Below are 12577 nucleotides of genomic sequence, written 5' to 3'. Positions count from 1 at the left end.
TTTCAAGGTCCTCACTGAGGGTGCTGGCAGGCAGTGGGTACCACCAGTACCCTCCACCAGCAGCTCCTGCTGCTGCTGCTGGATATTTACTCCTTCCCAGCACTGGCTGGATGCTTGCTCTTGCAAGACTACCTGCAGGGTACACTTGCAATGTGCCTAAATAATTCAGCCAGGAGTTTAAATATGTAAAACACGCAACGCAATCTAGTAAGCTGGGGTTTGGAACTGCATCACTCTGGCTGCTGAGAGGCTCGGGAGGGCGGGGAAGGGGGGTTGTCTCTCCCTCTGGCCAAAACCAGCCCTGTTTCATGGGTGATGACATGATCCCTGCTGCGTTACCCAGCGTGTTGAGGCTCACCAACCCTCCCCTCTCAGGCAGTTTCTTACAGTGATGGTAACGCACAGGCTGTCGTCATCTGGCAGCATCCCCGCTCGCCTTATGAAATAATTCAGCGTGACAGCCCTGCTTGCTGGGAGGCAGGCCCCTGTCTGGCTGCTAATCTGGCACCAGAAATCCTTGAGCTACAGACTAATATTAAACACTGCGTTTGCCTTGCTCCAGATAATCTGTCGGGGAGCGTGGGGAGAAGGGTGTTGCTGCTGAGCTCCTTCAGGAGCCCACATGGGAAGCCAACGTGCAGGTGCCATCCCCCCCACGCCGTATCTGCAGGTGCAGGTCGCCCTCAGTGCCACAGCCTTGCTGGGGTTCCCATCTCAGTTTCCTGAGGGCAGCCAGCGTTTCCAAGTTGAGCAGATCCCAAGTTGTGGATCACCGGTGACTTTCTTCCCACGTCAACAAAAGGGAAAGTCACCAGGATCATGTGGAATCACTCTGGGCCAGTGTATGTTCAAGCTGGAAAGGTCTCTGACTTCCTAGGCATATGCTGGCCGGCACGGTGCTGGAGCAAGGCTCTCTGACCAGCCCGTACGATGCAGGCCAGAGGGATTAATCTAATGCTGTGTTGAGATGCTAATACAATAAAGGTTCTTTGTGGCATTAGTGGGAATCATGAGACTGGCTCTGAGATGTCATTGCCTGGCAGCTGTAGGGAGTGCTGGCCTTGGGCTCTCGGGCAGAGAGAAGGAGCTTGTCTCCTGCTTCAAGCGTTGGAGATGCCAAGGGGCAGTGGAAGAGAGGTGAGACCCCTTCATTCGGCAATGGCTCGTTTGGGAACAGCCTGCTCCCACTGTTCTGGAGTCCAGCAAGAGCAGAGGGAATGAGAGCTATTTGGAGAGGGACAATCACTTTTCCTTGAGTTCTCCAGGAGCTGTACAGCTGTGGATACCAAGAGGATGCTCAGGACTGCAGCGCCAGGGTCACATCTTAGCCCGGTGAGGTCACTGCCACCCATGGGACTGGGGCTTTGCTATAAAAAGTGTTGCAAAACCTGCTGAGGCCAGTGAAACAGTTTGTGCTGGTTCCAGCAGACGTGCTTTCATCTCCCTTGCCGGCTTTGCACCCACAAAGTCGTCGTGCCTGCTCCCTGACCTTAGCCCAGCAAGGATAGGTCCATCCCACTCAGCACATTTGTGCTGGTGGGAAACCAGCATCAAGCACCAGCTGAGAACATGGGTGAGAGCAGGGCAGGGAGATGTGGCAAGTGGGAACCTGTCACCGAGATGCGCAACTGACCCGCGCTGACCTGGGCCGGTTGTGGATGTTCCTGATGGACCTGAAGACCCCACGATGTGCTGGGAGCCACCCAAAGACCCCACACGGCACCATGGGGAGACCCAGAACCCTCACATAATGCCAAGAGGGCACCCCAAACCCCCACACCGTGCCACGAAGGGTCCCAAAGTGCCCCCCCTCCCCCATTGGCACCATGAGGTACCCCCAAAACACCACTCTAACAGACCCGCACAGCACCATGAGAGGGACCAACCCCCCTCCTCGCCGTGCCATGAGCGCACCCAAACCCCACAGGGGCACCCTGAGGGCACCCCACATCCTCAGCCTCCTCACGAAGGTACCGTCCCGCCCCGGCTGAGGGGGAGCGGCGGGGCAGGGCGGGCCGGGCCGGCCGCACCGCCCACATAAGGGGAGGGGAGGGCAGCCCACGCCGCTCGGTGCGGCGGCGGAGGCGGCGGGAGCGGCGGCGTCTCGGCCGGGCAGCGCCGCGGGGGAAGGCGAAGGCAGCGGGATGGAGCCGGGGTGGCTGCTGTGGGGCGCGGCGGTGCTGCTGCTGCTGCTGCTGCTGCTGCTGCCCGTGCTGATGGAGCTCAGCCCCGCCGTCAACTTCACGCTGCGGATCGGCTTCTACTCCGCGCTGTGCATCGTCGGCTCGGCGCTCACGGCGCCCGTCTGCCTCCTCGTCAACGGCGGCCGCACCGTCAAGAACATGAGGTGAGCGGGCAGATGGGGGGGCGGGGAGGGGGGTCTGGGGTGAACCAGCCCCGCGGCGGGCACGGCAGAGGTAGGGGGTGTGACATAAACCGGGGGGGGTGGGGGGATCGGCATCAGGCCCAAGCTCGGGGTGGGGGCTTGCGGGGAAGGAGGGGCACGGTGTGGGTGTGCTGGTGGCCCTTGGCTCGTGGAGGGTGATGGGGGCTGTGGTGAGGGGCAGCTCTGACCCATAGCAGTGCCCTCGCCCTGTTTGGGGCTGAGCACCCTTCTCTGGGGGGGCTGGAAGGTGTGAGGGTGGTGGGAAGTGGCCACGCTCTTGGTGCTGTGCTGGTTTTGGGGAAGGCAGTGTGACAGCTGTGTGTGTCTGGGGGGGGTGGTACAGGCTGTGTCTGCTGGAGGGTGGTGTTTAACGTGCTGCCTGTGGCCTGGCACGAGGAGCTGTGCAGCTCTCTGGGGCACCTGTGTGTTCTCTGGGGTGTCTGGGGCAGTGGTGGGGAGCTGCTGGAGCACAGCAGCTCCTCTACATGCAAAGGTAGGCTTTAAGGGCAGAGCTGACCCTTCTGCTGCCAGCACAGGACAGCCTGAGCTCCCTGCTTTGCCCCAGAGGCAGCTTTTTACCTACTCCAGCCATCCACGCCTAGGCCAAGTTCTGTGGGTGCAGGGGAAAGGGGAGCCCTGTTGTCATCGTACATCCTTTTGGATCAAAGGTTGGGCAGCATCTCAGCTGCCAGAGCTGGACTTTGGTTTGTGGCTTGGCCCTGGCAGGCTGGGCTCAGGGAGCAGGCTCTGCCCTGCACGCCCAAGCCCATGGTCTGCGGTCAGCTCTGGGGCTGTGGCTGCAGGCACTGGGAATAGCTGTCCTGAGCCCCGGGGGTACCCAGCCCAGCCCTGGGGGTATCCATCCAAGCCCTGCCTGCAGCCTTGGTTGCCTGGCTCAGGAGCAGCTTTCTGATGTGCAGCCGGCTTTGCAGCTGGGAGGATTTACGATGTTAGTTATGGAGATGCTTTCGTTTTCTTCCCCGCCCTCAAACTTTCTAAATATGCTGTAAACTTAAAGGAACTCTTTGCAAACAAGGACTCCTTGCACTGGGCAACTACTCATGTTGAAACTCGGCTGAATTTTGGCCAGAACCGCCCTTTTCCTGTAACTTAAGCCCATCGTTTCCATGTGCTGGTGCTGGCTCATGATCCTGGTCATGTTTCCCAGCCCCTGGGAGGTCTGTGGCTGAGGTGATCCAGCAAGCTCCTTATTTTTACAATGTCCCAGCCTGCTTATTCCAGTCCAGCGAAGAGGATTGGAGCAGGGCACATGCTGGTGGACAGATAACGGTGTTGCTGCCCAGTCAGAACACCCCGTCCTTGCTGTCCTCCTGGCTCCAGCGCCGGTGTGACTTGGAAGAGGTTGCCCTCTGTGTCTGATAGAGATAGAGAGCTGTTTATCTAAGCAGTGAAACCTCTTCCAAGATTTTCCAGTCTGGTAAGCACTCTTCATTTAATCCTTGAAAATCAGAGGATCCTAAAAAGACCTCAGTCACAGGCTGTGGTGCAGAGCATGTGAAGCTGGGGCTGCTGGGTTTCAGGCTGTTATAGATCCATTGAAAAAGCACGTTCCAGCTCATTTTTCTACTCTCTCTTTGTATCTGGCAATAAGCACATCAGACTTCCCTCTCTCTCCATCAGTGACCACACCAAGTCAGGATCGTTCCTACCAGCAAAGGAGCTGCTTGCAGGGTTGAAGAAGAGTAGGACCCATCTGTTGAACTCCATGGATGATGTAGCCAGCTCAGCAGGACAGCTGGTCACCTGGAATCTTCTCTTCCTCTGAGCTCTGCCCCTTTACCTCTTTAAGCAGCTCAGGCCACATCTTGTGCAAGGAAACACTGGCTCCTTACTGGCAGGAGGAAGTTGGATGGTTGCTCTTGAGTAATGTGTAACCAGCCTCTCCCAGCAGCTACTGAGCACTGTGACTTCCAGAACAACGACCTCTTTTTTGGTTGGCAGTCAGAAGGGAGGGGAACTGGGATTTAGGTCAGTCTGATGGCATGGCATCCACCGTGACCTCACCGATCCGTGTCACCCTGCCACACCTCACCTGCCCCCTTGTCTCTTCATCTGGGCTGCACTCACATAACCTCAGTGCAGGCCCGTGGGTGCTCAGGGAGTGCTGCAGCCTGGGTACGTCCCCGTGTCCTCTCCCTGGGTGCAGCTCTGACCTTTGCAGTGAGTTTGAATGCCGGGGGACTGACAGCAGTGGTGTCACTCAGCACTGTCACTTGCGAGCGTTGGCCTGGCCTGAACTCCGGTGCCCGGGTCAGCGTTTGAGTGGTCTGTGTGGTGGGGAACCCCACAGGGAAAATGAACCCCGCTGTGGGTAGGAGCCAGCCAGGGGAAGCTGGTGTGTGGTTGGAGAGCTGGTGGTGAGGGGTGGGGATACTTCTGGAGAGCAGATGCTGGGAGCTGCTGACTAGCCTGGATGAGGTGCCAGCTGGGTGCTCGCTTCCCACCCTGGGTGACAGGGATGCTTCCAAGGCTGATGGTGCTGGGAAGCTGCTGGTCCTCTGACAGTGCCCTGAGGTGGGGGGGAGAAGCTGTGGCTGTCCCTTGGTCTCCTTCATCAGGGAGGAGAGCTCTGTCCCATCTTCAAGGGAGAAGGTGTGCCCTGGGGGAGGGCATCCCGGTGCTTCCTGAGTCTGTTCAAGGGCAGAGCTGAGCTGGTGGCTGCTCCTAGGGTCTTTGTTCGTGTGCAAGCTCCTCTGCCCTCTGTTCTGACAAACGGCTGCTCCCCTGCCCAAAATAGCCCCCAAGTGCTGCCAGCTTCTGCCCGTGTCCTTTGGCCCAGTTGGAGGGTCCTCAGCTCCCACCTGTCTGGGGGTGGCACAGACGGGCCCAGCTCCCATGGGCTGGCAGGGGCTCGGCTGGCGAGCGGGGCCGGGGTGCGCTCAGCAAGGGCACGGCTGAGCAGAGCTGCCGGTGTCTCCTGCCAGCTGCGGGCCCCCAGCCCTGGGGTGCAGGGGAAAGCAAGCTGGGAGCTTTGCAGCCAGACCTGCAGATCCACTGGGGAGGTGAGGACAGGCAGGGAAAAAGCCGTTTGCTTGAAGGTGGGTTTGCCGGGGGCACCCAGCCTCTGCCAAGCTGCGTGGGGCGCACCCTGCTCACTGCTGCACCCTTGCATTGCACAGGGAGGTGTTTCTCACTCTTCTCCTCCTTTCTTGGGCTTCCCTGGGGTAATGACACCCCACAAACCAGGAACCTGCTGTGGCAGGGGGGTTGGACTCGATGATCTCTTGAGGTCTCTTCCAACCCCACATCTCCCAGCGCTGCAGGGAGCAGGGTTGGCAGAGCCGGCTTCAAGTGACGGGTGCTGGGGAGCGGCAGCTGCTGGGAGAACTGTTTGAACTACTTGTGGGGCTCTGCTGATTGCAGGAGGAAAACATTGGCAGCGTTGGAGGGAAGCAAACAGCACTCAGCGGATAGGACTGGCAGCTGGAGGAGTGGTCCTTGATGCAGTGTGGAAACCAGTCTCTCTCCTTTCCTGGACTTTGGGGGGGATTCCGTTCTGCACTCTGTTTGCAGGGCTCTTGCAGCTGCTCCAGGCTGGACTCTTGTCTTCCAAAGAGCTCACAGTGAGCCTGGTTGTGAGCTGATGCTGTCAGCTTGAAGGAAGCACAGGCTGTTGAGCCTGGCTGTACTGGCCTCAAAGTTACACTCAGCTTCTCCCAGGTGTCCAGTAAAATTCTGATGCTGGGACAGGGCTTAGTGTGCAACTAAAGCACCTGAAGCACATGGGTCTGTGCAGGGCAGACACCTGGGTGGACCACAGGGAAAATGAGCTCTTGTCTCTTTCCACACAGCCTGGGTACAGCAGACCCTGTCACCTCTCTGCCCTGCTGCTGACTGCTTCTCTCTTCTGCAGAATCATCAAGTCTGTGGTCAAGACCTTCAAGTATTTCTTCGGCCTGAGGTTTGAGGTGAAGGGACTGGAGAACTTTGAGGTGGAGGGCCCTGCTATCATTGTGTCCAACCACCAGAGCATGCTCGACATGATGGGTGAGGAGCTGGTGGGAGGGAGCAGTTGTCTTGGTTACCATCAGGGGAATCCTGCCCACATCTCCTGGCTGAGCATCCCCCTGCCCCAGCTGGTTTGTGGTTCCCATCCTGCGCAGTGCTGGATGCAGGAAGGGTGGCCCCTCACTCTGAGCAATGGCACCTCTGTGCAGCACCCCAGGTACTGCTCAGCTTCAGGGGCTTCTCAGCTCCCTCTTACACCCCTGCCATGCTGACAGCAAGCCCAGCCAGTGTCCGAGTGTGCTGGGTGGTCCTGCTGAGCACACTCGGGCCAAGGACTGAGCTGCCTCTTGAGGGGGTCTTGCCCAGCCTGCAGCCACCCTGCCCTGTAATTCTGCTGCACAACGAGTCTCTGTTGCTCTGTTGATGGTGGCAGGAGCCAGCAGAGACACGAGGCACTGGTCTGTCCCTGCCACTCACCCCCTCACCTCGGATCGTGTCCCTTGTCCCGTCTGGGTGCAGGCGGTGGGGTGGGGGGCTGGGGGGTTGCTGGGTCTCACCCTCTGCCATCACGTTAGGGCTGATGGAGATCCTGCCTGACGACTGTGTCCAGGTGGCCAAGAAAGAGCTGATGTATGCTGGCTCTGTGGGGCTCATCATCTACCTCGGTGGCGTCATCTTCATCAACAGGAAGAGCACCACCAGTGCCAAGATGGTGATGGCAGAGGTGGCCAAGACGATGACAGCTGAAAATGTGAGTGTGACCGGCATGTGGCAGGGTGGCACGTGCCTGGGTGTCTGGGGGTGGTGCAGAGGGATGTGGCTCTCCTGGAGTTCAGCTGCCTGCAGCTGCTGGCACGGCTGGCTGGTGGCTTGGCCAGCAGGAAGTGGGTTGCTGGAGCAGAGCCTTATCTCCCCACGTGCAGGTGAAGGTGTGGGTGTACCCAGAGGGCACAAGGAACTGCACCGGGGATTTGCTGCCGTTCAAGAAAGGAGCATTTCACCTTGCTGTCCAGGCACAGGTAACAGCACCTTGCTCCTGCACAGGGAGGACCCTGAGTGCTTTTGCAGTGGCACGCAGACTGGTCGTGTGGTTGATTTGCTCTCTGGTGAGCTGCGTCCTCAGGTCACAGCAGAGCTCCTCACCCAAACCACTGTTGGGTGTCACAAGTGATGCCCAGCAGGACCCAAGAGCCTCCTCCATCCCCTGCCAGGCTGACTCGACTCCTGGGGATGAGCAGTCATGGACAGTGGAGAAGTTGTCTTACCCTTTCTCCTTCCTGACCAGCACTGCTTTCCCAGTGTCCATCTGGCAGGAAGACCTGGGGGACAAGCACACCCCATCCCCTCGCTGTAGGCTCTGCAGGCAGCTGCCTGGCAGTGCAGTCGGTGCCCTGATGCTGGGAGCATGGCTGCAGCACAGCAGAGCTTGCTTGGGCCAGGAAGATCAGCATGTGCTGTGCTCTGAGCAGGCCTGGGGAATCCCAGAGCTGTTGATGTGTTTCTCAATCCCTCAGGTTGCAATCGTGTGGTGTTGCTTCAGGGTTGTTGAAGCTGGTGCTTCAGAGGAACAGCTGGGCTTGCTCTGTGTGGAAATAGCTGCTCCCTCCCAGGCAGCTGTGTGGCACTCCTTGGCATGTCTTAAATGCCTTCTCTCTCCAAAATGACAAGATCCATGAGCACTTAGTTGGGAAGCAGGCAATGAGCTGCTTGGCTTCAGGCAGTTAGAGCTGCCTGGGTGCTGGTAGCTGGGCCACCCTGCTCTGCTCCCTGGTGCTGGGGACTAGGTGCTGGAGAGGTGGCTGGGAGGAGATGGGTGCCTTGCCTTCCTGTGTGCTCTGCCTCACACCTCAGGACTGGGATGACTTGAGGCCTGAGGGGAAAAGAGGTGTTATACCAGGGATCCTGAAAAGGGGAGTAGGTGCCAGATCTCCCGCTGAGTTCGATTGGCTGAGCCCAGGGTGTAGCCTGTGTTGTACCATCCCCATTCCTGCTGAGGTGATGCAACTGAGGCAGAGGCTGGCAACTGCTGGAAGGAAAAGATGCCAGTGGAAATGGTGCCCACCTCTGCTACCACTCCCCCCCGAGTCACTGGCTGCAGAGTGTGTGTGTGTGTGTGCTGACAGCACTGACGTAAGGACTCTGTGCCTGCCCTCCTGGCTGTGTCTGCCTGTCTGAACCTTCCCTGGGAGCAATTGGTTCCAACTGGTGACTCCTTTTCTTGGAAGCCAAAGGTGCACCAGCTGGCCTGCCCCAAACATGTGCTTGTACAGCGGGGCAAGGCCTGTCAAAACAGCCTCCTCTGATGTTTGCAGCCCAGAAAATACCTGTGTTTTGAAGCCTGGCTTGGGATGAGGAGCTCCAAAAGCCAGTGCTGACCTGAGTCAGAAGTGTAACTTGGCCCTCATGACTTGAACATGCTCGTACCTTGAGTTGCTTGGGAGTGGTTTTGGTTGTGTTTGACTCTTGACCATCCCAGCCTTTGGAAGTGGTTCTTGCTTGTGGGACTGTGGGTGCCCTGTGTGTCTGGGAGCTGGGCCAGGCCACCTCTACCATATGGGCTTTGTTGCTTATCTGCTGCCCTGAGATGCTGCAGTGCAAGTAACTCCTCTTCTTCTCCCCTAAGGTCCCAGTGATCCCAGTGGTATATTCCTCCTACACCACCTTCTATAACCCAAAGAAGAATCTGTTTACATCAGGTACCAGAGAGCCCGTGGGCCTTTACAGTCCCTCTGAGATAGGGCTGGTGCCGTACCCACGTGGAGATCTGGCTCACAAGGGTGTGGGAGGGAAGCAGAGCCGGAGTGAACAGGAGGAGTTCCTCTGGGAGATGTGTGGAGCCACCTCAAAACACTTGGCACCAGATCCTGGGCTGGGTTAACTCGGGAAAGAGTGTGATTAAGTAAGGTGAGGGATGTTTTCCTTAAAAACTGGACTCTCCTCCTCCTAACTGCCACAGCCCAAGTCATTTGGCGAGGATTTGGGGGAAGAAGCAAGTGGGCTCTGTTTCTTGACCTTTCAAAGCAGGGACCTTCTGCAAGCAAACCAAGGAAGAAAGTGGGGGCTCAGTCAGCTTGGGGCAGTAACTCTCACCCTGGGGGGGAAGCAGGTTTGGCGTGCTCCCTGCTTGGGTAGAAGTGGAAGGAGGGAGTGCGTGGTGCAGGCCGCGCCTGGCACAGCCCTGGAGCTCAGCGGGTCTCTGGCCATGGGCTCTCCTGGTCTCTTGGAGCAGAGCAACAGCGGCCTTGGAAAGGGCCCGGCTCTTTCTGGGGTGTCAGTTTGAGTGCAGTGAAATGCTCTGCTTGGGGCAGGTGTTGGAGGGCAGGGCCTGATCCCCAGGGAGGTCTCTTTCCAGAGACAAAACATGGCCGCCGCCTGTGGTGGGTGCCTGAAGGCCTGGAGCGGGCAAGGGCTGTGCTGGGGCTGTCCAGGGCGGGGGGAGAGGAGGTTCTGAGAGGGCAGAGAACAGTTCTCCGGTGTGTGTGTGGATTTCTCACAGGCTTTTCTCTTGTTCCCAGGCAAAATCAAGGTTGAGGTTTTGCCTCCGATAGACACCAAAGGCCTGACGTCAGACGATGTCACCGACCTCACGGACAGATGCTTCCACACCATGAGGGAAACCCTCTTCAGGCTGTCTGGCCGTCCCAGTGAGGCCAAGGACTCATCCTAGATGGTTCTCCAGTGGCGTCACCGTGTGGTGGTGGCTGAAGGGACCCGTCTGTTGCCAAATACCGAAGGAACTTCTCTTCCTCTGCAATGACTTGTGACTCTGGGAACACTGTGGACTGGTGCAGACCGGGTGTCAAGCCAGCGCTGAGGTTCCCCACTGAGTGGATTTCCCTTATGGGTTCACTGTCTCACAATGAAACGTCTCCTTTTTCTGAATTTCTCAGGCATCAAACTTGTGCTACCAAAGGGCTCAATGACCAGGTGAGGTGAGTTCCCCCAGTTCAGGCAGCTGGCGTGGGGTGACAACAAAAACCTGGCTGGAGGCTGGGCTCTGCCTCATGTGAGTGTCCCTACACCCCTGTCCCTGCAAGGCTGGCCCTGTGCTGTCCCAGGTGGAAACCACCAGGCAGCAGTTCATATTTGCACAACCTTGATGCTGCTCAAACAGGGCTGAGAATCAGGTGGAAAGCTGGAGTCTGGTTCTTCAGCAGCACTGGGAGCGTGGTGCCCTCCCTGGGCAGCCCCAAGCGCTGCCACCCAGCACGGTGGAGCTCTTGGGTGGTCTCTGGAGTGGGGCCCATCTCCTTGAGAGGTGCCCTTGAGTCACAGCAGCATCTCATGCTGGGGCTCTGCATTGCCTGGGCACTGCTGTGCCAAGGCTTTTCCCTTTTGAAGGAAGCACCGCAGGTAGATAACCTCAGCTGGGCTGCAGAGGGGAATGTGTGGGGCTGCTCAGCCTTCCAGCATCTCTTTGGGCTCGACTGCCTTGTCTGAACAAGTGCCCTTGCTCATGGAGGGGTGCAGCAGTGGAGAGGCAAGCTGCAGACTAGCCAAGCCAGTACATAACAGGTTGGGCAGAGTTTAGTTGAATGCTGCCCAGCCTTGCCAGTTTAATCTCCTGAACAAAGCCCCATGCTTGTTTCTACCATTCAGAGCCACCAGCTTGATTTAAAAACCTGCAGAGATCTGTCAGAGTCCCGAGCAAACCCATCCTGACGTGTGGCTTCTTGATGGCGATGCCTCAGGATACCCTGTGTGCCACGCACCTGGGTTGGCTCAGAGCTTCCTTGGGCTTGGCCAACTGTCTCCCCAGTCCCTGCTGTGATGGTGGCTTGACCTTGGCTCAGCAGACACCCTGACGCTGCCCCCAGTACCTGCTGCAGATGCGGAGGGCTCCATCGTGCTCGCTGCTCCTCCTGTCATGGTCAGCAGTGGCCGAAAGATGGTGCCTGTCCCGCATGTCTGTGCAGCCCTCGGGGGAGCTGCTGCTCTGCAAGGCTGGGCAGGACTCCTGCAGAGCCGCAGGGCTGGGGAGCTGCGGCTGGAACGGGGCTCGGGAGGCTCCAGCTCTCTCCCCCCTTGGGGAAGCGGGCTTGGGTAAGGGGCTTTCCCCTGTGCCTTGGGGTGACGGAGCAGCAGGGCTCCTGGAGCCCTCGGTGGGAGCTGCAGAACTGGTGATGCTGTCTGCAAAGAGCAGGGCTGGCTCAGGCTGTGGTTCCAGGGTGTACCTACCACCTCTCACCCTGGTTCCGGGGGGGGCTTCAGCTCTCCATGGCGCAAGGGGTGGAACTTTGGCATAAGCTGCCTGGGGCTGCTGGGGTAACCAGTGCAGGGGCTCCTGCAGCCTGTCTGGGGCTGTGCTGGTGGCACTGTTGTCATATGGCATTTTGGGGTTAAAACCTCAGCTGGCAAAGGCAGGGAGCTCCCCTAGAGCCGTTGGTCTCCAAGGGACAGAGCCCTTGGGCTGAGATGGTGCTGGGGGGCTTTATTGGAGGGGCCTTAAAGTACAGACTCAGGGGTCAGACCCGCTGTGGGACGGGTCTGGGTGGGAGGATGGGAACCGAACCAGCACTTTGTAAGAGCAGCAGAGAAAAGGCTGTCATGGAGGTTAAACCCAGGGGAATCCATGTCCAGAGCGTGGCTCCTGCTGCATCCCTCCCTGGGAGGAGGGAGCAGTGCCTCTGCGGGCAGCTCTCTGCTGTTCACTTTCAATTGGGTTGTGAGTAACGCCGTGTGCTTTAAACAAACAAAAAATACACCTTGGGTTATTTAAATAAAGGTGGCTCCTGGTCTTGTGTGGGAGCTGGGGGGTGGGGAGGGCTGCTGGGGGCAGAGGAAGGGTGCTGATGGGGAACAGCAGGTCCTTGTCCCCACCCTGTCTCCCACAGGCAGAAGGGGTGTGCTTCTGCACCCGGAGCCCACACTGAGCCACAGTCCTGAACTAGGAGGATGGACTCCTGGAGGGACCTCATGCAGGGGAAGGGGAATATGCTGCCTGTGTGGATGGGCTGTATTTTGGCTCAGCCCCTGCAGTGGCTGTTGCCCACGTGGCTCCTGCAGCTCTGCACTAGACAAGCAGCAAAGTGTTGTGCCAGGTCAGTCACGTCTGTGCTGCTGCACCCGTGTCCTTGGCCTTGAGCAAACCATGCTGGGGGCTGCAGCTGTGTGCACAGTGGCTCTTGGATCTGGGAGACACCAGCTACACCAGCCCCAGGGTGTGCCAGGCCCCGGTGCCTGGTCCAGGCTTGCAGAGGACTGTCCCTCCCTCCTTGGCCT

General features: G+C 58.5%; 1 protein-coding gene across 1 annotated transcript; it reads left to right on the top strand.

Moving 5' to 3' along the window:
- The first annotated feature begins 2074 nt into the window (after positions 1 to 2074).
- AGPAT2 (1-acylglycerol-3-phosphate O-acyltransferase 2) lies at positions 2075 to 12079 on the top strand. Its single transcript, XM_084272501.1, has 6 exons — positions 2075 to 2347; positions 6261 to 6394; positions 6931 to 7106; positions 7279 to 7374; positions 8979 to 9051; positions 9871 to 12079. The coding sequence occupies exons 1-6, from the start codon at positions 2145 to 2147 to the stop codon at positions 10020 to 10022; spliced, it is 834 nt and encodes a 277-aa protein (XP_084128627.1). The 5' UTR covers positions 2075 to 2144; the 3' UTR covers positions 10023 to 12079.
- The last annotated feature ends 498 nt before the right edge of the window (positions 12080 to 12577 follow it).

The sequence above is a fragment of the Gallinula chloropus genome (assembly GCF_964237585.1).
Source record: "Gallinula chloropus genome assembly, chromosome: 18".
Lineage (NCBI taxonomy): Eukaryota > Metazoa > Chordata > Aves > Gruiformes > Rallidae > Gallinula > Gallinula chloropus.
This window is presented reverse-complemented; position numbering and strand designations above follow the sequence as displayed.

Bases quoted from the DNA above. Each gene is read 5' to 3' on its own strand.
- AGPAT2 (XM_084272501.1), top strand. From the start codon at position 2,145: ATGGAGCCGGGGTGGCTGCTGTGGGGCGCGGCGGTGCTGCTGCTGCTG. The intron at 2,348-6,260 runs GTGAGCGGGCAG...TCTCTTCTGCAG, and splicing joins CGCACCGTCAAGAACATGAG to AATCATCAAGTCTGTGGTCA. The intron at 7,375-8,978 runs GTAACAGCACCT...TTCTCCCCTAAG, and splicing joins ACCTTGCTGTCCAGGCACAG to GTCCCAGTGATCCCAGTGGT.